This window comes from Lates calcarifer, linkage group LG9, assembly GCF_001640805.2.
Source record: "Lates calcarifer isolate ASB-BC8 linkage group LG9, TLL_Latcal_v3, whole genome shotgun sequence".
Classification (NCBI taxonomy): domain Eukaryota; kingdom Metazoa; phylum Chordata; class Actinopteri; family Centropomidae; genus Lates; species Lates calcarifer.
The window spans coordinates 8,165,044-8,190,888 of record NC_066841.1 but is presented as its reverse complement, the minus strand read 5'-3'; the positions used below and the strand labels follow the sequence as shown (position 1 = coordinate 8,190,888).

At 39.1% G+C, this 25,845-nt stretch overlaps 1 protein-coding gene across 1 annotated transcript in view; it reads right to left on the bottom strand.

The window, feature by feature from the left end:
- LOC108879298 (transmembrane protein 132C) overlaps nucleotides 1–25,845 on the bottom strand; it is a 57,273-nt gene that overhangs the window by 7,572 nt on the left and 23,856 nt on the right. Inside the window, exons 3-5 of the mRNA XM_018670537.2 lie at nucleotides 10,546–10,689; nucleotides 4,473–4,681; nucleotides 759–1,068 (exon numbers count right to left, since the gene is read on the bottom strand). Of these exons, the coding sequence (XP_018526053.2) occupies nucleotides 759–1,068; nucleotides 4,473–4,681; nucleotides 10,546–10,689 (663 nt within the window). The remainder of the gene's footprint in view (nucleotides 1–758; nucleotides 1,069–4,472; nucleotides 4,682–10,545; nucleotides 10,690–25,845) is intronic.

Below are 25,845 nucleotides of genomic sequence, written 5' to 3'. Positions count from 1 at the left end.
GTTTTTGTAACTCCTTCTTCCCCACTGTCAAACCTGTTCTCACCTTCTCCTCATTCTCTTTATACTTAGCTTCCTTCCAACATCTTTCTTTGTATTTCTCAAGTTTAACTGTCAAAACATGCAAACTACTGAAGCTGCATTAATTCTTTTGTCTGGCCACCTGGGAGAAAAAGAACTCACCAACAACCAGGAAACCACAGACTCTAACATATTATTGCTTTATGAAGTTGTTATGGCTTATGTGAAATGCCTTTTTTATGCATCCGGCAGACACAGAGCAACATTAGTGTTCATTAAGAGTGTATTCACTCTCCATTTATACATCTGTCTCCACAAAACCCTGTGAAAAATATTGTTTTTTTTAATGTCCATTATCTTTGTCTGTCTGCTGTTTAGTGCTGGACAGGTAGTGCACATGGGGATTTATCTGACTATTTTTTGCTGTAAACAGATGCTTGTTGCTACAGGAAACATGACTGATGAGCATGGAATTTGTGAGCTTTAAGACTTGACTTGACTCAAAAGATGCCAAAAACAAGCCAATCAGAGCTTTGTAGGCAGTTTTAAGTTGACTTACAGAAAGAATAACTTGTATAACAGCATATTTCTTTGATTAACATGATGAATGTTCAGGAATTATAATAGCTACTGCAGCTTTTGTGTTGGCTGAAAATTATGCCAACAGATAGTCACTTCTGATTGGTGAAATGAAATGAAATGAAATGAAATGGCATTGCAAAATACACACACTTAACAACCTGTAGTTTGGTTGTTCCAGCGCTCAGTCCTATCAGGACTTGGCCCTCCAGCAGCTGGGCAACCTTTGGGTCCTCCACCCTCAGAAAATCCTTGACCAGCTGTGTCACTTCCACCTGCCAGTCACTGCCCAGGAGGAAGTTCTGCTGGCCCAGCCCGTCCTCTTCTGTGGCCCCTCTGACTTCCCCGGTATCTGCAACAAAGTGTGTGAGGACTCGCAGGGTGGTGCTCTGATACTGGGCCACGCAAGCATTCTCTGTCCTCTCTTCTGCCGGCTCATCACCATCCTTGTCATCCGTGACCCTCTCATACCTAAAGGAGTAGGATGAGAGGGCCAGATGAGCAATGGGAATAAAGCACAGATCAGTTATTTAGAACAGTGAGGAGGTAGCACATCAGTTTGTCTCTAAGGTTAAAAAGTACTGAAAGCCCTTTGTGTTTAGAGAAGTGCTCATGAGAAAAAGATACTTTGAAGGTTAACACCAGTATAATTCTACTTTTTACCTATCACAATTCAATGTTTTCCTATCACTATTAATGCCAAAAAACTCCCTGATGTATTTACTGCAGTCAAAGCCTCTGCTGCCTGTTGTGCTGCAGGTTTGCCCGACCTCCTGAAAGTCATAGGCTCCCAGTGTTTTCAAAAATCCATTAAAACAGCTTGCAGAGACAAAGTGCTGCCTTGCTTGCTTTCTCATTTTCTTTAAAAGGGCAGCTGATATTTTGCTGTATGTCTGCCATTTATCTGGCCCACGGCAAACAGTTTGCAGATATAGCCATCTCTGAGGACACATTTTGTAGCAAATGAATGTTTGCAAACCCAGCAGTGGAATATTGTGTCACATTTGTCCTATTGTTTTCCTCCTATTTAAGTCCAGTTTATATAGCCCTTTATCACATTAACAGACCCACATTAGACTGGAGAAGGCAGGAAAGGAAGGATGGGGAAAACAATGTGAAAAATTAGAGGACTACAAGGACTACAGAGGAGGACTGATGGGTGACACTGCACATGGCATGACACTAACAGCGATATACAGTGCACAGTTAATATGATGATCAAGCACCTAGATGTTCGGTGCAAGTGTTACTGTACTTTAACAAGTTATAAACTTTGGATACCCTAGGTCTATTGATTCTCCTCTGCTCTACTGTATTGTATTTTCTAAGCAGTTTGTCAGTTTTGTTACTTCATGATTAACTGGAATTTACTACATCCCCCAAAAGTTGTAGGATCCAATTCTTTCAAAAAATACATTAAAACTGCTTGTAGACACAAACTGCGCCCTTGGCTACTATAATACATCATATTAAACAACAACATGTTGTACTTTTTGGTCTCTGGGCTGAGCTGTGGGAGCTACAATGATGGGTAAAATGTGGCCTTGGGACATAGATCTGCTCCAAAGACTCGACCATTTTGACGATAGAGAAACATTGCTAAGGCTGTTAGGCATGTACATTACTCTTATCCATCCACTCTTCATCGTCCATCACTCTTTATCACTGGTTGGGTCCATTTTGTTGTTCTGCGCGTTGTCATTGTCATTGTCATCTCTCACTCTCACACACACTGCATGTCAGGCTCTCTTTCTCTCTAGTTCTCACATCAATTTCCAATTTGACTTTCCTGCAATCTATTTTTCTACTTTCTCACTCAGCTTTTCTCTCTCTCTCTCTCTCTCTCTCTCTCTCTCTCACCTTTATTCTCTTACTCTTTCAAGTGCTGCCTGCATCTCTCTCTCTCTCTCTCTCTCTCTCTCTCTCTCTCTTTCTCTCTCTATACCAGTCAGGTGGCTGGGGGGGGGGGGGGGGGGGTATGACAGTGACAGTTTCCATTAGGTTTAATGAGGCATGGCCGGTCAGGCAGAAAAACGGGCTGACAGGTTAACATGCTGTGGCCCAATGGCTTGGCTTAGTTCCTAACCTCCCTTCACCATCCCCTCCCCTTCCCTTATTCCACATCAGTGAAGGGACAGCAGTCTGAACCAAGGTGACATTTGTGGCTGGCAACAGAGACACGAGGTCAGGTAATGTTTGTAGCAGTGAGTGACAGGTCATCCAAGGTGTCGGGGTATAATAATGAGGTGGCTTGTGTGCTTATGTGAATGAGCGCATGCATAGCTGGAGCATGCACACATTGATAAACCTGCCAAGAAAACATTGTCTGTTTAACTTTCTCTCTTTGCTTTTGTTTTCCTACAAATATGCAGATAAACATCACATATCATACATTCATCAGGCAGTGATGTGCTTGTCAGACATGACTAATGTAATCGGGCATGGATAGCAGGGGGTATTTGTGTTAGAGTGCCACCCTGTGGGTTATATGCCAATGGGAAATGACACTGCAGTGACTTTGTGGCAGGAAAGTAGTTTGACAAAATACTGGTAACACTTTACTTTAAGATGTAAATGTTAAATAAGAGGACTTAATGAATAGTTTAGAACACACTATAATGTAACTGAAGTTGCAGATGTTCTGTTGTTAATGTGTTTGTTTCTTTATAGTGTATAACATATTTAACAACAGGAAGATTAAATGCAAGTGAAGGGCCGGTGTGTTGGCGTTGTATATGTTGGCTGATAAAAAATGCAAAACAAGGTTTGAGGTCACATAGAGACAGTGTCACCATTACAGTGCTTGTCCACCAGACACCATTGAAAAGTTTAATTTTTAACTGTAAAATATCTTGCTTAATATTTATCTTGGTTACAATAAAAAAGAAAAAAAATCAGGTTCAAAAATGACTAGTGCTTATAAATAGCTTAAAAATCTTAAAATCTAATTTAGCAGCACAGAAGTATACCGTTATTTGAGTTCATATCGTGCCTTGATGCTCTCATTAATTCATCCAAACAAATTACAAACAACAAAGAGGACGTATACATCGACTGCCACATCATATAATCACTGTGCTCATTCCACAGAGTGTGATATCCTGGCTCTGATGAAGTGGGTACTGTCTGGGGCACAAATAACAATTTAATTCCTTTTTACACTACAAACACACTAGTGTTTCAGCGCTTCATGTCTTCACCATAGTTACTGTCCGTATGATCACAGCAAATAATAATGATTATTGAATGTAAATTAGTGAGTCTGCTTCACTGATCATCCATTTTAATTTGATTACAGTTGTTTCTGTTCTAATCAGTTGTATTCATATCAGAGGAAAAATCACTAATTTAAATATTTTTATTAGAACAGTCTTGTACACCTCAAGATGTGCTACACAGATGACTGTGTACAGTCTCACTTTTCAGCCTCAGGAATTCTGTCCATGCTCTGTAATGCTCAAAATTATTACTAATTTCTCATTCGGTATAAGTATCTTTTGGGAGACCAGTCCAATGAATTATTAGATGCTCATTATACCACCTCTGCAGCTGCCCTTGCATTTTGTGCCTCATATGTCTGCACCAACAAGCCAAACTATTGTAACCTCCATTTATTTTACCAAGACAAGACTGTGATTCAGATTCTCATGTGGGGATTGTTAAAAACCTCTCAGTTTAATGTCCTAAATTAAGAAATCTGGATTTGTCCTGGGACTATTTTAAAATAGCCAACTTGTGGTGTGATATATGGGTACACGGTGGGTGAGAAGCAAGGGTCGCGTATGTTTTGTCGGAAAGACTCTAACGGCTGCCTCAATGCTGCTGCAGTGTTTGCATTATTCAGAAGCAGGCGTCACGTTAACAACAGGTCCTACCTCCTGTTCCCCGTACTAACAGGGACTCTCCAGCCCTTAATCTGGCTGAGCTCGGGGTCGGCCACATCGATGAGCAAGGGCAGGCGGGGCATCCAGACGCTCATCTCCAGTTGGGCGCTTAGGAAACTGTAGGTAAAGTTGAGGAACACTCGACTTTTTCCTCTTGTCTCCTTTCCATTGACATACACGTAATCACATCGCTCTGATACCTGAAGAGAAAAGGGGAGAAATAAGAGAGATGACAGGATGAGAGACAGACCCAAAGACACAAAGGAGGAAGAAACAGAATCAGTTTCAAACTGAATACTTGGACTAAAGATGAGAAAGTTTTCAAATTCTGCTTGAGAAGTCCAATAAATGTAATGTTTTGAAAATGTATCATGGTTGTAGAAGTAAATTTTTGTCATTTTAACTGCTTTGGGGAAGATTATCCTCTCTTCCTTTGTCCAGCTGAAGTTTCTCAGTCAGCAGCTTCCTCTGAGATGCGGGGAGGGTGGAAAGATCTGGCATTGCTTCAATGAAACCTCAAGTCTCAGGTCTGCTCAGTTGCTTTATGTGTGTGTTTATGCAGATGCATCTTTAATGCGAGCGCATGCGGGATGATATGTGTCCAAGTGACGTGACTTTAGTCCAACTTAACAGATGGAGCCGGGAAAAGACACAAACCTGCTTCGTCCAAATAGGGAACAAAACACTCAATGCTCAAACTGAATTACGATTGGCTGGATAAGGTACAACCCCAATCAGTTGCCAAGGTTTCTCAGATGCATCTCCAACACACAGAAATGATATAGCAGGGACATCAGAAGTGTCTGTCATTATCTTCAAAGCACCGGAGTCTCCTCATCAAACGTTTTTTTCCCTCATGACGAATACATCTATTTAACAATCTGTCATCCAATTTTGTTTGTAATCACTCGCATTTCAATTCATTTCAATCTCAAATACCATCATAAGCTTGACTGGCACAACTGATAATTTCACCACATGTCATCAGTACTGACAATTGCTTCTTTATAACAAACCAGTCACAAGAAGACTGTCATCTGTCTCCACTTCTTTGCGTAAAGCTTGGCAGCTTTACTCTCGAATGATGTCAGACCAGCCCTCCTCGCTCTCTGAGACAAAACTGACAGCTTGGTGTCTGTCAGTTCTTTCCTCCTCCTCCTCCCTTTTCGTTTCTTCCACTTTCTCTTTCTCTCTGCCACTCTTTCATCCTCACCTCAATCTACTACAGTATTACTGTACCTCCTATGTTTTAACGTCTTCCCATAATGAGAACAGGGTCAGCTCAGCAAAGAGGATGAAAGTTTAATACTTTCACTGGATTTTCCCTCAGATGATCAGTGTCATAAATTAAATTAAGGTTCAGTTTGATTGGCTCAACAGTCACAAGTGAATATGGGAGTCCTATGGTGGCTTTTAATGAATATGTGGTTGCTATGAACATCATCAAATTAAGGTTTGCTTGGTTAAAAACTGCTAATATGAAAGTGTGCACAAGGTCACGATGGAAATCAGCTGAATAGTCAATTAGTTTACTATCAAAGAATAAATCATGATCATCATTTTGATAATTAGGTTATCACTGAAATGAAATTATAAGTCTTGTAAAGAAAAAAATCACATATTTCTGCTTCTCAAAATGTGAGGACTTGTTGCTTTTCTCTGTTTTATATCACTGAAAATTAAGCATCTTTGAGTTTTGGATGAATCATCTGACAAAACAAGACATCATCTTGAGCTTTGAGATTTGAGAAGTATTTTTTTCTATTTTCTAGCACTTTTTAGACAAAGCAAATCATTAATAATAAATAAAAAAAAATCAACAAGATAATGAGCAATGAAAATAATTGTCAGTTGCAGCCCTAGATGTAACATGTCTTCATATAAAACTGACCACGCACTAGAAGGGAGAGAAATAAAATAATACTCATGCCAGAATACTTTCAGTGCTTATAATAGCTTCTCTGAGCCAAAAATTCCTTGCAGTTATTAAGTTTTCAAAAGTGTGAAGCTGCCTAACTGGAGAGCGATCTATTTTTAAGTCTAGAGTGGAGTGCCTTTAGGGAAATCCAAACTGTGACTTCACTTATGTAACTTAGTAGTCTACTTACAGAATATTGACAGTCAGTGGACAGAGGAGCACTGCGCTGCTAGGTGTTCATGTGAACTTATTCAATTATAAGAACAGATTGTTGCTTCATTTGCAGAATTAGAGTTGTCTGCCCCTCGTTGATGCTGAACAGTTAACGTGTGTGGTGTGAGTTGATGATAATGGATTATGCACAGTATGTAAATGAGTCTATTTGTTAGGTGTGTGTGCACGCTGAAAAATGAACACACTCACATACACGACATGCACTAATGTGCAGGGTTTCTAAAGGCAACCATCCAGAAAGTGAGCTGAAAGAATCCACTTCACTCCTCATTGAGTCTCTTAAGCCTCACCTCTATTTTTGACCCTTTTTGCTGCGATCATTCTCCCTCCTCCTCCTCTCTCTCACCCCAATGCTGAAGTCAATTTATTTCAAACCATCTCCACCTTTCAATCTGTAGTTTTGTTCCACTTTGTTTCTACACTCCAGAGCCATCTTTATCTTTCCTTATGAAAGGTATTGGAGATGATAACCATAAAGATTTAACTGAGATCTCTGGAAGGTGACATCCTCTGCGCTGCATGAAAAATTTAGCACTTGACTGATCTCTGCAGCTTCCGTTATCACCATGAATTTGTCATGAAACCGCACACAAATCAATGTCACTTCACCATGGAAACAATCCATTGTGTTGCTAATCATGCACGCTTGGAATTTATCCAAAGTGACATGCACAAACACAGATAGGGACACCACAGAATCCAATTGTGGCACACATGGATGAGTTTATGATTGAAATGATAGCTGACTAAAACTGATTGAATGCCCAACTCCAGAGAGATTGTAGTGTTTGGCACTCACATTGTACTGGGCCATTTTCTAAAGGTTATTTAGGTTTAGGTTATTTTTTGTTTCACTTAAAAATATTTATTTTAATATCCAGCTGAAATTCAGGGCGGTGAGCATAAGTGATATTTTTTCTTACATTATTCTTACTTACAGCAACAAGTATGTGCAATTTCTATCATTCTACATTTGGCTCAATGGTTTATTGGAATACACCCTAGGGGGTCTACATCATGGAGATGAGAGGAATAACATCAAGTACAACTCATTTTAAAACAGGGGATCAAAACACTTGCCTGTTTTGATTCTGTTTATTGAGCTTCATGTTACTATTTCTCTCAATTTGTACAAAAATCAATGTGTCTCTTAGAAATAAAGATAATTGTAATCCCTAGCTTTCAATGTAGTTTTCAGATTTAATAGATATAATAACATTCCCCCGCTGTCCACTCTGTTCTTTTTTATTTTAATATTTGTTTTGCTCAGACATAAAACATAGATGTGAGTTGGAAGGCAGACAAAAGCAGCAAGGGTCGTCTGAGTTGTGCTAATTCCTGCCCCCACTTCTTGGGGTACCATATTGCTTATGACCCTGACATCAGGTAGAGTAGGTGACTTGCATTTAAAGTTAGAATACTAACAGTGGCTGCTTTAACCAAGCTTATTAGCATGGATCAGAGGAAAACACAGGTGTGTGTGGTGGACATGTTACAACAAACTGGGCAGTCTGTTTTGATTGGATCTGACTAATATTACAGATGTAAAGCATTTGCAATTGTTGTCTCTGTGTTTAAGGATGGTGGCCAAGTATCAGCCTTTTCATTAACGGATATGATCAAAGTCTTCGTCATTTCAGTTAATTTGCACCACATTTTGAGTGTTTGATCTTCCAATAGCATAGCTCTTGATTGCTCTTGGAAACCTTTATTTAACCAGGAAGTCTGAGATACATTATTGCTTTAGAGAGACCTGTAACCAGATTGTTTTCTCAGTTCATCAATTTATTTGTTTGGTGTTAATTTGTCAGGAAGCAGAGAATAGAGACAAGGATGTCTTTAAAATATTCAAATATTCTCATTCGAGAAGCTGGAACAAGTGAATGGTTGGAATTTTTACTGAACTGACTTGAATGATTAAGCCATGATCAAAATTGCTTGATTGGCTAATTAGTCAGCCAATTGTTTGAGCTCTGCAATCATAAAGACTTCTAGTAAGTTTTGATAATGGATTGTCGGTATACAGTCTGGCATGGAGCAAGGATACAGTAGTGCAAAAGAAGGATTTAACCCTCAAAGTTTCAGTGAAATAATGAGAAGAGATGGAGATATCGTCCCAATCAAACAATGTTTTATTTTGAGTTTCCTTTGAAAATAGGGTGGAGAGAGGAGGGGTACCGCTTACTGTTCCCAAACCAGACGGGTGGGCAGGGGAGTATGCTACCGAGGTCAGCGTCACAATGTGTGGTTACTACTTCAGTGGATAATTAAACCCTTGGAGAGATCTGCCTCTTCTCTCTGATGTGCATGTATGGTACACAGAAACCCACAAAACCAGCTCCTGAATATAACACAGGCACACTTGCAACACTGTTCTTTTTCTTCTCATACTCACAGTTAAGAACAAACAATTAATTTTTTTCTCATTTCTCTCACATTTTTTTTCTTGCCTCTCCTTTTGCATAATACGATGGGGACATGTTGAAGGACAGATATTAAATCTAATGTTTCCACGGTAAAAAGCTTGGTCTTCAGTATCACATACCATCTTTACTTACTGGATTATACTTTTATGTTTTGCTTTTTACCCCCCAAACCATTCACTAAGATTTTGGATTAATTACCTAAGCTTCCTGAAAGCCAATGAGAATCAACTTACAGAGATTTGAAACCTGCTTGAGATAGGAAATCAATAATGGTCAGCATTTTTTGTCAGCTTTATGGTTTGTCAAAGTTCTGATATTGGCAAGTGGTAATGAACTCGCACACAGCGGCTGAAGAGAAAACTCTTCTTGTTACAGTCATACAGTGGATACAGCGAAACGACAACATCTTTAATGAAAGAAATTCTGTATTTCATACTACATTCTTCATAACATACTGTGTAGTATATGCAATGCAGTGCCATTATTTAAAAATGAATCTGTAGGTGTGCACCAGTTTTCTACACCCTTACTTCTACACCAAGAAGTAAGAATGAACAGCAACTCTTCTGAGCTGCTGTCTTCTTGAATTTTGGCTCCTAATATCAGATGAAGAAATACTGATGTCAGGTTATAAGATGATTAAAAAAACAAGCACAGACTAGACGAGTTTTTCTTTTTCAGCTACTGTCCTAACATTTTCTTTATATTCTGCTCCCTCTCTCTGGAAATTCAGCTCATATTTTCAGTCATTCACACAGTAAATTAAAATCACAATTTATCTAGGTTGTAATATGTTCACCTGAGACGCCCTGAGATTTTTCTTTCTTTCTTTGACAAAACTGGCACTCACTGTCCAGCGGGCTTGCCAAATCAGCTGTTATTTAATCAAAATTAGAATCAGAAAAACTTGACTCATTAACACACATTAAGGGAATAAGAAGTGATAAGTAAAAGAGTTTACAAATGTGCAAAAATTAACATGCACCTAGTCACTGAAAATCATGACTTTTAGTCAGTGTAACAAGAAAGCTGTTTCTATTAATGTATTTTCATGTGCAAAAGTGCATATAAAGGTCTGGATAATAGGCCACAAGAGTACAACCACCTAAACAGTTTAAAGCACAAAAGCAGGGGAAAATATTCTCTTCCAGCTGTATGTTTAGTGAAGACAGCATTTCCCCAGATGACTACTAATTGTTGCTGATTTTTTTTAAGAGTTTCTGAAGTATTGATCTGTGACCTGAAGAAAACCTTTCAATTTATGGCATACTATTTACTCAAAAAAAGCCAATTGTGCTGGAGGAAATTCAGGTCCTGCATCCTAGACTAATATGCACAAACCACTTCTACATCACAACTACCCTTTGTTCACTCTGCTCACCCACCCACATACCACTACAAAGCTAACCATGAAGCAGAAGGCAGCAAAGATAAATTGGAAAAGGTAAAATAAAAAGCAGCTGCTCAAAACATATGCCCCACTAACCTTGATAACCTGTTCATCTGTTGACTTGCACTCGACTGACTCTGTCACATCAGAGACCGCTCCGTCTGTTCCTACGGTGACCACCTTAACTGGCACAGCGACCGTACGTCCGGTGAGGACAGCAGTGTTCAGGATCTCGGTGTCCTGCAAAGGGAAACAAAAAAAAAAAAAAAACACAGCTCAGTATTCATGTAACAATGACGTGACTGTTGGGACTAACAAATAGAGCCTAACTGATTCTGAAATTTTCAGGTCAATTATATTTCAGCCAATATTCTTTTTTTTTAAACATAACAACATTAGATACACAATCATTTCTGTTAAGGATCCCTTAAATTTGATCATTAAACGATTTTGACTAAGACACACACTGAGTGGAGCATTTTACATTTTACAAAATCACTTGTTGTTTCTGATGGACAAATTATGTTAAAAAGACGATCTCCAAATAACCTTAAACATATCTTATTTTTGTATTGTTGTTAATTGGCAATCATACTGAATTTGCCAGTACTGATAAATCTGCAGTAAGCCAAAACCCTGAATGATTTATTGGTATGCTTCTACTAAGAACTAACGGACAGGAGCATTTTCATTTTAATGAAAAGAATTAAAGTAATGCTCCAACTTGATGGGAAATATGCTTGTTTGCTGTCTTGGTAGGACTAAGATGAGGACATTAATATCAATTTCATGTTGGTACATTCAGATTTCTTTGGGATTTAGGAATTCTTGCTTAGTACAGTCAGTTCCTGGAACCAAGGGCAAACAGCTAGCCTTCACCAAAAAGGAAAACTGTGCAACAGCTCCAAAGGTCTCAGTCTCAGTAATTTTCAGTATCTGCAACATTTAAATTAGACAGCCGAGAGTTGATAGTACACAGCATTTAATGGAACTGTTTCACTCTGCTGTCTATCTCTGTGATAAAGTACACACATCCCCAGAGCTAACCCTGTTCTTAACACAGATTAAACTGATAATGATGTTTTCATCTAAAGAAAGCAAAAAAGCATATTGTTTTTAGATGTTTGACTTTATCTGAATGCTAATTAAAAAAAACCTGAACATCACCACACAACCAGTAAGTTAGAGTTAATTGCCATCAGCTGTTTCATTCAGGCCCCATCAGTGGCTCATTCATCAGCTGCTTGGCTATCAGCTGACTAGTAATATCCGGACCATATTCATACAGGTGTAGCCAGCAGCTTTCATAACACTTCTTGCTATAACACTAGTGATACTTTTATGCCAACTCCATTTGCTGCTGCCACTCTCTTTACCTTCTAGCGGCCTTATGTACTATATGACCTATGTCATAATGATCATGTATGTTTTTTTTTTTTTTTAGGGATGAGTTTAATTCCCCCAGATTAGTACGCACACCACAAGCCTTGTTGCTTGTCACATTATTTGACAGTTCACCCAGAGAGCAGCCCATTTTCACGTTATTTAACTATATAACATTTTCTTCATTTCCTTGGCATGCCTTAGAGAGATATTACATAGAGATATTAAGCATAATGATGAATTTAAAGTGCTAAGACACTTATATTTGTATGTGTTCTTCCAAACATGGGTAAAATAATTATTTACTTAAGGTGGCACTTCAAAGAGCTTTACGTAAACAAGAAAAAAGGACTATAATAAAAGAAACACAGATGGGCTGCGGGTACATTGCAAATGACCTGAATGAATCACTCAAAGTGCACTCTATTAGCAAATAAAACAAAACAACATAAACAGGGGTGGAGAGCAACAAATTAGAAAAAAAGAGGCCAATGTTTATACACAAGCTCTCAAAAGTTTTTCAAAGTAGCACTGACTCAGCTGAGGGGGAGGCTGTTTTATAATGTTAGACCTGAACAGTTACAGAACGATCCCCCATTTGTCTGCAGATCTGAGAAGTGTTGGTCCAGTATATGAAGTTTAATATAGAAAGAATACTGTATGTTTACACTATATATGTGTAGTAATCAATGTAAAAACACAGTCCTTTCCATGTTTGTTATTGGTCAGAAGCCTTGCTGCTGATATCTAGTCTAGATACTAGAAAAGTGGATCCAATCTTATTTCTCTCTCACATCCCCTGCAACTGATGACTATATTTGCCATCTGAGGCCCATCACATCATGTGTCCCTCTGAAACATGTTCAGGCAGCCCCAGCGTAAGGATGGGAAGCCATAAGCTGTAATATTTACTGCCGCTTGGATCACATAAAGCACATGGGTGTTTGTGTTTGTGTGCACTTACTTTAGAATGTCTCAATCTGACACTCTGCTAAGAGCCAAGGCTACAAATAATAATTATTTACATTTGTCAATATGTTGTTGTATTACTTTATTAAGCAGAAGAATTAGAAAAATGTCTGTCACAAGCTTATAGTTATTGGAAGTTTCTCACTTCATATTTAGCTGTAGGCTGTAATTTTCCTCTTGTCTAATATCTTGGTGATTGTCGACCCCTTGACCGCCTCGCATATTAGTCATGGACTGCTTTGCTTTACAAAGACGTGTTTAGCATCTAACGTCATGTAGCTTAATCCATTCCCTCTTTATTTCTGTCACAGTGTGGCTCTGCTCTGATCACATCATTGACATATATACTGTTAACATTCGGTTTTGTTGTGAATTCTTTTTTTTTTACTGTTGTATTACATTTTTATGAATGAAACTTTCCCACAGTTTATTTATTTTTTATTTTATCTTTTAGTTTTTGGGGGGTTTTTCACCTTTTTATTTAGACAGGATAGTGGAGATGAGACAGGAAACGGGAGAGAGAGCAGGGGAATGACACGCAGTAAGGGTCCGGCCGAACCAGAAGTCGATCCGGGGACCAGCTGCTTAGGGCACTTAAGCCCATGTGGTACGCGCCCCAACTTTCCCACAGTTTAAGTGGAACAGGTAATCTCATGTGGCAGTTTTGAGAGATGTTGCTTATGACAACTCACAAATCTCCTACGTTACCCACAATGCAGCCCCACCTTCAACAGTTTGGTGGGGACTTCAGGTGTGTTATGCTAGTAACAGCTAATATTAGCCTGGAGCCACAAGTCAGACCAAGACCTGTAAACAGACTTTGATGTGCTGTAGAGTGAGTGAATAGTTAACAGTGAAGTAGGATCACACTATAGTCATTTTAGTCTCTCTATAGCTACAAGTATTTCCCAGAACTCATTTGAAGTGAAGGGGAAGAAAAAAAAACCAAAAAAAAAAAAAAACCGCTGACAATAATACTTTATGTCCAATTGCAGGCGTTCAAGAGATATCACAAGATTCATTTGAGAGTGGAATGTCTTTAAGTGGAGAAGGAAGATAATGAGATCAATTAAGACAATGTCTGGTAATCCTTGAGCTCTCTCAGGGTTTTGGTTATACAGAGGATTTGTTATAACAGTTGATCCTGTTCATCACAGCGTGGTTTCAATAAAATATTACTAAGAGGCCTAAACCTTTGAAAGGCAAAGGAAAACTAGTCTCCAGATAGCTCTTTGTTCATCAAAACTGGTGCCACTGTTTGCTTTGTTTCTTCACCCTTGTATTACTTTTGAGAGAAATAAGAACTATCGCTAAAAGCTGAAATGCAGATAGAAGAATTCAAAGCCTATTAATAATAGGTATTCTCATCTCTTGTTTCTTTCTCCCTTGCACATCATGTTTTTCTTCTTTCTGATAGCTCTCTCTCGACATATGTGGGAATTTATTTCACTCAGATAGTCTACACTTAGATTCAGTTTGAAGAACAGGAAAAAAGAGGGTCGTTTTTTTTCCCTTTACCCCTCACTACTGAAGGTGGCAATTTTTAGTACAGAGCGCATTGCTGTCTCATTTTCTTCACAGAAAAACCCCACATCCAAAATAATGGCAACAGGCTGATGTTACTGTGAAACCCCGGATAAAATAAAAGCAATAGTGTTAAAGTTAAAGCTTTTCAACTATATGGGCAGGTGGGCCATGAGCTATCATTTACTTATTAAATACACCAAACTTTTTTAACCACCACCTTTTTAAATCATGAAAAGACTATGAAAAGAGTGAAATGGAATAGGACCTTCCCTCACATACTCAAAGCAAAACCTCAGAGAGAAGACTCAAAGAATCCAGGGAGTCATGCTCTAACACAGGCAGCGTTATTAACTGTCCACCATGGCTGTTATTATGGCATGTATTCAGCTTCTTTTAAAATAAACAATGCCACCCAATCTTAGCTTTTCACTAAGGTTTCCAGGGAAATGCTATTTCACCTTGAACATCTGCTTATTAAACTAGCTCGGTGAAATGCTTGCAGGTGATCCTGTGACAGGTGATACCTGTCGGTGTTTATCACGGATTTCTCTCGTAGCATCTGTGAATTTGTTTGGCATGCTGCAAAGTTAGGAGGAGGCAGGGGAGAAATGAGGTATACTTGTGCTCTGGCAAAAGTGAGCCATTTAGTGCTACTCTGCACATAGCTGAGGCAAAATCATCAGGCCCTAACAACATCTCTGGTTTCTTAATAATATTGTATGAGCTTGTGGGTGTATGCTTGATGTGTTTCAGTTAATGTGTATGTTGGGAAAATGGAAAAAAAAATCAAGGCAAATGCAAAGTAAATACTGTCTCTGCTTCTCTCAACTTGAATTTGAGAGTGACTCACATTTCTCACATACTATATTCAAACAATATTTATGCACATTACATTCCATAAAGCCAACACTCACCATCTGAGACCTTTACATTCTCTCATCCCCATTCTGTGGTGAACAATGAACACCTTAGCTCATAATTATAAGACAAAATGTACAGTCTCTGGTGACACAGATAAACACCTATAAAAAAGGTGTTCTGTGTATGTTCTGTATTTCTGCGTGTGATGGGAAGTGTCTGTTTTCACTTAATGAGCCATTAACTCTGGAACTACATTATGAAAGGAGAGGTCTTAATGAGCTCTGACAACATTTATTATTATTTATTATTTGTGCCACAAAGCATTGAATATTGTGTGAGCTCAGATATAATACGCACAATCACAAACACACAATCTCTCGGCTGAAATTAAGTGAAAATAAAGGAGAAGGCTGGAGTGACGCATGAGGTACAAAAGGCTGTATCTTTTTCCATGAAATCCCCCTACCTCTCACAAGGCATCGCCTGGTTGCCTAATGCCCTCCTGGGCTGATGAAGGGTGGAAATGCATATCTTGTTCATGGAACCAATTTGTACACCACACCAGATAAACACTTGTGCTTCCAAATAGTTGAATTATTATCCAATACAGACACACACACACTGCCTATACACCACCCCACACATATATGTACACATGCAGACATATTAACTTTGACACTGACACAAACACACCCTTGCTGCTCAAAGCTTCAAAAAAAAAAAAAAAGAAAGAAAAAAAAAGGCACGGCTACCTTCTCACGCAGCAGCTTATCTTAACAACCTCTCATTGCAGTGCAGAGAGCAGAGCAAGAAAAGAGAAGAAAGACGGCGAGAGAAAGAAGAATCGATAAAAGGCCATTACGCTTCTGTGCAGCCGGGATACAAGGGTGGAGTGTGTGGGGGCTGATATGGTTGTGGATGAATGATGTGTAAGGTAGCAGACAACCTACAGAAAACACTGCTGAAAGAATAGTTACTGTATGTGAGTGTCTGTAGCTCAAGGACAAAATCTGCTGTTGGTATACAACTCTGAGCAATATATATCCTGAGATCTGGTGACTGGGTGGCCATGGATGATGTTTGAAAGCACGTTTTGATTTGCATGGGGTGGCATTGTGAGCCTGAAAATAAACTTCCACCAGGCAGCTACCCATCCCATTCTGAATCCACTCTTTTATACTATTATGATGAAGCATGGTGGGTTGAAGGCGTCCTTGGCCTCGATTCATCCGTTTAAAAACACAAACAAAATGGCAACAATAATCGCAAGTGACTCATCTGGCAGGATCATTTTTTTTCAGTGTTGCTGTCAGCTAGTTTTAGTGTTAGTGCTAGTCCTCAAAGTTCCAATCATCACTTAACTGAAATAAATACATAAATAAATGTTGCTTCTATAGCATCTGTTTAATTTTGCAAAACCTATTTTCATACTGCTTTGTTCTGTACTTTAGGACTATAAACCTTCATTGAGCCTGTTATCCTCTGTAACTGTCTGTCTGGGACGCTTTATTCAGCTGTTACTCACCAATCAGTGTGGTAGACCATTTAACAATTTGATTCAATGAATTTCTGTTTTTTAGAGATAGACCTCCAAATCATGACACACACAAAGATTAAATCGATCCAATAAAAGCATGATAGAATAAGGTCATCATGGTTTTGTCAGTGTGGAAATAGGACAACGAAACAAACACTGGTGCCCCTTCTTGCACACAGCTTCACAATTTGCTGCTAAGTTCAGTTTTGAGTCAATAATTGTCCGAAGATATTTGTAAGATTGTTCCATAGATTGTTCCACTGTCTGACCCTCAATGGATGTGACTTCATGCATGAGGACATGTCTTCGAAAATCAATTATCATGTCTTCTGTCTCATCTCAGATATGGTTAATTGAGGGTAGGGTCTGACAAAGTCGTTGGAGAATGAGCCATGGCTGGTGTCATTATCCTAGAGTAACAGAGTCATCTGCATACTTAAAGATGATCCTATTTTCACACCTGCTTTGACACATATTTGTGCAGAGGCTTAATAACAGGGGCGAAAGCACACATCCTTATGGGGAGACAGTTGAGGAGCAAGGGTCAGAATTTCAACCCAAAAGATTGTTACTCAAGTCAAATTGTTCTAAAAGCCTTGCTGGTTAAACATGGGGTTGAATTGTGTTAAAAGAAGAGGAAAAATGAACAAATAGAGGCCAAGCATGAGATCCATTTCCCTCCAAGTGAGTGAAGGAAGGTGACTGTGGCATCCTGCTATGTTGGGCTTATAAGCAAACAGCATGGGATCAGCTAAGCTTTCTGACCTTACCAGTTTTCATTCAAATTGATGTGAGAGCAACCGGCCAAATGGCCAATCAAACTCTCGAAGAGTAATATGACTCAATTACTTTATCCCATTCATGTGTGCGAGAAGCCAACAGCGAGTCAGCTGGCTTGGTCAGTGGAAGTCTTGGATGCACATGCACTCAGTCGGTTCAATCAGAGAAGGACTCTAGCACACGTGCTCTGTGGGCCCAAAAGTATGGAAGCGCTAGGAAGCTTATGGAAACATGGCAAGCGCTTTTGGGATCGTGCGCCAAGTGAGCAGCTTTCATAGGGAAGAATGGGGTGTCATCTTTGAATACATCCTTAGTGTGGGGAGTGAAATCAGAGGTGTGTTGAGCTTGAGCCCACATATTTGTATATTAGAATTTCCCCTATAAAAAGTGAGTCAAATGTAGTGAATGCACAGTAATCCCCCCTGTTATATTACAGCACAAATGCCTTTGTATTGGTCTGTATGCCACTATTTATGATATATCAGGTTCAGTTGCAGTCTGACTCATAATCATTCATTTCCTCGTGAGCTCTTTTGACAGCAGAGAGGATGAGGTGTAGTAAAGTGCTGTATGACCTGCTGTCAATCAGCGGAATTGGATTTCCCCACGTGGGTGTATGTGTGTGTATATGTCATGATACAAAATGACATCACCAGAACTGTCTGATCGGTGAGCTACCTGTCAGTCCAAATGGCTTGTTAATAGGTTACAGCTCTTTTTACTTTAGTGGGGAATTAACACAATCCAGTGTGAACATGAGCTGCACACAACAAATAAAGGGCAGCCATGTAGCTTTTTTCCTGAACCAACAGAACTACACCTGGACAAGAGCCACACGAGAAGGCCCTAGCCGGCTGGTAGATTTAAACCCGTGCTACACTGCCAACCACTGCACCACCATGCCGCCCTCTTTTTGTCAACAATAGTCTACAAATGTGCTCTAGCATGCAGCCATCACCTTTAATTGTGGCAAAATGAAATGTGGTGTGTTAGAGGAGTGACAGTAAGGGAGACTAATGGCTGATGATATATACTTACTCAATGGGAAAGGAGGAAGGGGAGGAGACATCTGAGATATGTTTAGCTTAAATCAGGGCCCTCAATGCTGCTTAACACTGGCCAGCAATTTATTATTCATTGACTGAACAGATGCATCTGACCCACAGTGGACCGCAGCTCAACTATTCATAAAATTGTCCAGGACTGACGGTAAGCTCACAAGTCCTGTGCTGTGTTGGCCTGTAGCACTGAGAAGGATTTATATTGCCCTGCAGCACTCTCAGCTATTCAGTTCATATCAATTATCAATAAAAAAAAATCTATTCCCTCCAGCACCTATGCAGTCTCACCCTTCCACTCGCAAACATCCGAACATCTCACAGAGTATAGTGAGAGATAAAATGAAAGCAAGGGCAGGGGGAATCAACACCTTCAAGGATTTTATTTATTTATTTATTTATTTTTTTTTCCTCACTTTTTCGGAACTAGTGATACAACAGCAGGGGAGAGCGGTGTTCATAGAATGTAATCTTTTTATGGTTATGGCTCGGGAAAAAGGCACCTGAGCCGAGTTATTTTGCACTGCGATGTGCAAGTCAGAGAAAAGCCAGGACAAGGTGCTGATAACTACAATGACGTGTGGATGTGATAGAGGGGCCCAAAGATGGAAAATTACTTACTCCCCCACCCCCCACCCCCAACTGAGAAAGATGTCAGTCTTTTCAGGTGTAGCTGTTGAAACTTTTTTAATTACCAGCTCAGAGAGGAGGCTCTGAGAGGTGAGCAAAGATGAATCAGACTCACCAACAGACATAACTTATTTACAGACTACTTCACCAAGATCATTTTGTCCCACCTACATTCATACTCAATTTTAAAAGTGCTTGAGTGCTTGTTAGTTGCATCTGAAGTTTTTTTGTGAGGATGAAATAAGCCGAATAATCAACTCCTGTGTCTCTACTGATTTAACACAATTGGCAAAGCAGCCACAATTGCAGTTTTCTGCTATGACCAGGAGTAAGAAATACCACTATTGATTATTAAATCAGGACCTGCGGTGATTTATACTCTCCTCATTAATTGGATATTGATTTATTACATAACCTATTAGCCTGACAATCTGTTAGATTTTCCTATCCTGTACTGTGAGCTCTAAATACTTTTAGTGAGATTAAATATTAAGCCCCTGTTGTTTTTTGCTCCTCGTACTTTCTCACTCTTTAACATGAGGAGAGGAAATGCAGTGAAAGTCAGGAGAGGTAAACTGGCCATCCCTGATAAAATCCTGCTCGTGTTCTGAGGAGCCCTCTCCTGATTCTGGAGGCCATTTGATTAGAATAAGCCAAAAAGCTTCACTGTACTGGAACCTGGCCCTAGCTGGCCAATGTAAATATTCTCAAGCCAGACTGACAGAATGGGGGAAAGGGTGAGCGAAGGCAAGCCAGTGAGAAATAAACAAACACACAACAACAAATTACAGAATGGGCAGGCTTATTTCAAAGTAAAGCCTGACTGACACTCATAGAAGCTGCATCCTGGGTCCTGAGAGAGAGATGTTAGGTGGCAGGGGTGGCAATTTGTGTGTGTGTGTGTCTGCTAATCAGAGGACGCATGCAGTACGTGTGGTATTCATCCAGGGAGTGTTGCTCTTTCTCTGCAACACCGCCTCATACTCACATTTACAAATGTTCACGCCCGGGAGATGCCATGACTCCTACTCCGGCCACAGAGCAACTGCAGTGGAGCAAATGGCGGTTATCTAAATTGCTCGAAGGAAGCTTGGCCACAGTGTGTGAGCGGGAGGGGCAAGCTTCTCGCCACTAATGTATGCAGGCTAGAGTCCAACTGATACATTGGATTGTGGTTTTTCACAGATATATACACATTTTCTCTAACTGTGTAGACAATCACTGGACTTGTCTGCTGACATGTTCCTTACTTTGTGATGTACATATAACATTGTATGTTTAGATAATATAAGACATAGTCAACCAACCAAAGCAGGGCCTGAGCAGAGATTTCCTGGCTTCTGACACACATTAAAGCAGTTATAAGCTATATATTTTTTACAAATAGCAATGAATAAATGATTATATTTAATGTGAAAAGAGTCACTTGTAGTGATAAACTCACAAAGAACTATTACCTGACTCTGCACTTCCTCCCAGCACTAAGGAGCTTTATAGCTTCTTTCAGCTGTGTTAGCTTTTCGACCCACAAGTGGACTGTTTTTGGTTCACAGCCAAAATCAGCAACTATCTGGTGAACATTTAGCAGCAAAGGAGTCAGATATTTCTTTCAGAAGTTAACGGAGACCAAAAACAAAGCTAAAAGGAGATAGAATATAGGATTTGGCATTTAAGTAATAAGATTAATCAAGAAAATAATCGGCATTTAATCGGTAATGAAATATCATTCATTATAGCCCTAATATCAGTATCAATGGATGCATAAGTTGGTTGATAAGTAATAAGACATTGCAGTGCAGAAATGTCAAATATATGTTATTATGGAACTAATTAAGAAACTATTTAACATTATACAGTTTTTTCAATCAGCCCTTACCAAAACATTTTATTTGCCTATGCTAAACAAAGAGACCTCACAACTCCATCATCAGTCAGGCTGTGAGCAAAAAGTGTTGTTGGGTTGAACAGAATTTTTCTGCTCTCTCTGTCTGTCTCTCTGTCTCGCTCTCAGACTTGGAGAATACAATGATCAAGGCAGGGGGTTGAGAAACAAACCTGGTGCATAAGTCTGAATCCACCAGGGATAAGAAAGAAAAGGAGAGTTAATGTTGTCAAAATGCACAGGCGAAAGATAGAGCAGTGAATTAGAGGCCCATATATACACAGGAGGACTTAATTAAGCTATAAGGGTCATTATGGCTGCATGCAGATGGCTAATGCTGCCTTGAGGACACTTAGCATGCCAGTGGATAACCTCGCTGCACAGCCTGTTAGGGCTCTGCCTGGCCATTTCCAAATACAGTTTCTGACAGTGTGACAGTGTGACTGATGGCAGCCTGCTAGAATACCACTGACTGGTCTTGATGCTGCGATAGCGCTGCGTGTAAATTACAGATATGAGGGCTGCTTTCTTTTTATCTGTTTCTCTTGACTGCAGAGGACACAACTTCTTATTAATTCTGTTTGTCCTTGTTGCCTCAGTCTGTCACTATCTGTCCAAAGCTGGTGTGGAGTCAGTGTGGAGAGAGCAACATTTGGCCAAACCATAATTAATCTAGACAAAGGCGCTCACTCGTGACAAAACAAAAAAGAAGAAAAAAAAAAAAAGCTAATGTTGAGCTTCTTGGTAATGGCCCTGATTGTAATGTTGTGGGACTGTGAGCACAAAGCTAATGTCATTGAGTTTGAAATGCAGTGAGTTTCAGAGGCCATGAATAAAATGCTAATGATAGCATTTGGGATATACTGTAAAGAGCTATGGCAGCCCATACTGGCTGTCTTGTCTAATGAGTGAACAGAGAGCCACAGCGCGGCGAGAGAGAGATCAAAAATTCATGCGAGGATGCGGTAAAAGTAACACGCTCTCGGTTGGCATGTTCTCTGCATGTACTGTCTTTCAAGCTTGTTAATGAAACACTTTCACTGTCTTTCTTCCTGTCTACCTTGTTAGTTCAAGGTTGCACTTTGTATGATTCAGAATGGCAGATTTCTTTCTCTGCTTCTCCCCTTACAATTCGAATAAGCAATATCATGTTAGGCATGCAATGTATAGGGCTGTCTTTGTGACACTGGAGCTGGCAGTCACCACATGAGTTCAGTGAGTTCATAATATCTAGGTAAGTATCTTGTGCAGAAAGCAGAAAAGAAAGTAACGGAGGCAGTGCCTCTGCAAGAAAAGACATTCTTCATTCAACTTTCTCTTCTCTCTCTTCTCTCCTTCAGTTTCCACTTCAGATCATTGGAGGGTTTTCAGGCAATTTAATCAATTGATTTAAAACATTTAAACCAAGTATTTTTATAAACGGAGGCACAGAACCTCTGGGTGTAACAGTTTCTAAAAGATAGTACAAAACATCTGCAGACACCATTGAATCTGTCATTGAATCCTCAAAACATAATCTTCAAATCAAGTGAAAATTCAGCCTGTTTCCAATACAAATACTTGTAACAATACTTGTTCTTCAGAATTTTCCAATATAATATAAAGTGTAATTTCCTGATACTAGCGCAGCAACCTCTCTTACTCTGTGCTATTGAAAGATAATGATATATTAAATATTCCTGAAACAAGGGAAATTGCTTTGAGAACAAGTGTAATTATCTTATACCAATGCTGGTATTCTTCTCTCATTTTCAGAAAAATTAAAGTTTAAACTGAATGTTAAATTACTTGTTAAGATAAATGTTTTCTACAGCATATTGAGCACTCAGCCAGCATTTTAAAATATCCAGTCTGTCTGGTCACGAAAGACACAATATTGTGAATCGTTGATTGGACTACAATACAAATTGCTTGGTTTAATATTCTGGAAAAGGACCTGTTCTGAAATTATGAGCTCACTCCACGGCTGCAGGTTGAATATCCACTGCTGAGCTTTCTTGCTTTTATGCAGTGATTGCACTCGCTACAGGAACGTGGATGAGTGAGTTCTAAGATAACCCTGCACCCAGATAACCCTAACAACTTATTTGGCGGGTTGTTCTAAAACTGTCCAAACCAAACAAATTATCTGTCTGAAGCTATCTTCTTCCGGATTTGGTTTTGGTACTTCTTTAGACTTTTTAAGATCTTTTTGACCTCAGCCTTTCTCCATCGGTGCGGTTAACATGCAGTATTTGTCACAGTTTCAGTCAGTTATCCTTGAAGACACTTTACAGCAGCTGTCAAATCAAGATAGCCATTTAGAAAAAAAAACCCAAGTTCCTGTATTTCATGTTTGGCAGGCAGAGTGTGCACATGTGTGTCTTTCTCTGTAGCAGTGTAGGCCAGAAGTGATCACAGAGAGATGAGAGTTTCATTGAACAGCAGTGTCTGGCATTCCATACACAGACAGGCACTGCTGAGTGCCAGAAATGATTGGTGTCTACCTACAAGTTCTGCTGCAAAGGCAAAGATTAATGTCAACTTCTAAAATATAGTTTAATTAAACTATTTGTTGACTCTGACTTATTTTCCATTAAATTATTGCTTGACTCTGAAATTGCATTATGCACTGTCAGAGCATGTGTACTCTTCAGAGGTGCAGTGCACTTTATGAATAATAAAATAATATACTATAAATGTCAATGAACTGAATATGAAAACATGGAGGAACAGAGGAATGTACCACAACAAAGATGATCAGACATTTACTGTACTGTGGCATTTGTAAAAACCTTGCTGTTGATGTTTGCTGCAGTGAAAATGTCACTGACAGTCATTGACAGGTGACATGAATAGAAACATGCTATTTACTCAAGTTAGAAACCCTGTAAAATGTGGAGAGCATCTCCAACCACAGCAAATGCTTTCTTATCTTCCGCCAGACAAATGGATTCAATAACAATAGACATTTCTCATTCTTTACAATGCTATTTAATTGTCAGCTTGTACAAAGGGTAGAGTTTACCTTAGTTTTTACAATTTTCAGTTACTGTAACCTTACAAATTTTGCTTGGCCAAAAGTACCATGATATGTTAAGATTTCTTAACTTGCTCATGTTTATAGAGCAGAATCCTGCACACAAAACACTTATCCTGTAGCAGCTCCTTTTTCATTCTAGATAAAACTTCAATGTGTTTCATGTCGTGCTGCACCTTGTACACCTGCACAAAACTTTTCGTGTGTCTCAGCTGTCATATAGAAAAACTGCAGATGGAAAACATTTTTCTTAGTTGATGTCTTGACTTGGAACAGACCCTCTGTTGTAATTATTGAGCTGCACCCTATTTGTGTTTTTAAATCTAGTCTAAAGGCCTATTTATTTCCCCTATCATTTGGTCAGGTTTATTCACCATTAGAAAGGTGACTCAGTCCCCTCTCATATTAGGGGTTAATAAGCACCATTTCACAGCTGCTTGTCTGAGTGGGAGTAAGCAAATCTGTTTGTCTGCAGTGTGTTTTGGAACTTTCTTTGTAGCTTTTCTTTTTTCAGGGTTTATGTTCTTTTAAGTTCAGTATTAAATTTTTTGGCAAATTTTAGCATACTTAAAAGTTCAGACACTCACCTCAACAAAGGCCTGACTTTCAGCAGTTAAGTTGGTGATTAAATGTTCAAATCAATGTTCAAATTAGTGTCAGGCCAAAGAACATTGTTTCCTGTTGTCAAGGAATCTGGTCTCAAGACATATTTGATAGACTAGGTGATTGTTTTATCCACAACACTTAGTTTGTCCACTTCTGAAATAAAAATGTCATTTCCACAGAGACAAAGAGAGCTGTTCACTTTTAAAAAGACATTAAAAGTTGAGAAATGTAGTCAAAGTCTCAAGGCTCCTCTACCAGCCAGAAACCATAAATCAACACTGAACTGCTGCCTCACCAAATTGCCATAATAAAAGTTTATGAAGTGCTTGAAGGCATTTGATTTTTACGTGGCCATTATCAGCGAGGAAAATTAAAACTATTCTTATCTCTTTGCAGCATACTGAATGGTTTTCCTTTTATTTTGGAAAAACAATTATACAACAATTTATCATGTTTACATAGTAATTATTATAATACAATTAGCTATCTGAAGCCACTTGCCAATTCATCCATGTTTGGACTGTCTAAATCCAAACTCAATTAACTTCTCAGTCGGCAAGCTGAGGGCTGACTGAAAACTTAGAAGTGACAGATTACGGATGGTTTGAAAAGGATGAGCTTTGAGTTAAAAAATATTTGGGCCTGACTTTTTAAAGGACCCGCTGCATTGTAATAATCATAATCATATTGTCTTCTATCACCATTAGCGCAGAGGCTAAACGCTTTGATGTATTTTGCACAGTCCAATCCATGCCACACTCAATTTGTCTTACTGCATAGACAAAAACAAACCTTGGATGTACACAATAAAAATTGTCTCATAACAGAAGCGTTATACAGTATTTGCACTCCAACAAGTGGAAGAACAAATCATTCTAGCAAATATGATATAATGAGGTGGGTACCTAGCTTCTATTTTGTTGAGCTGTTCAGCTCATTCTGTCAAAATCTGAGGTTTACTTCATTTTACTTCATTTTTTCCAGTTAGGTGGTATGAGGACAGTGACACATTTATGTTGTGTTGGCTCTGTACTCCATTACACTGGATTTGAACTGAAACAATGACTCTCGCAGCTTTTATCCTAGGGTATTTATATCCACATCACTTGAACAGTGTAGGATTTATGGATTTTTTTATACATTG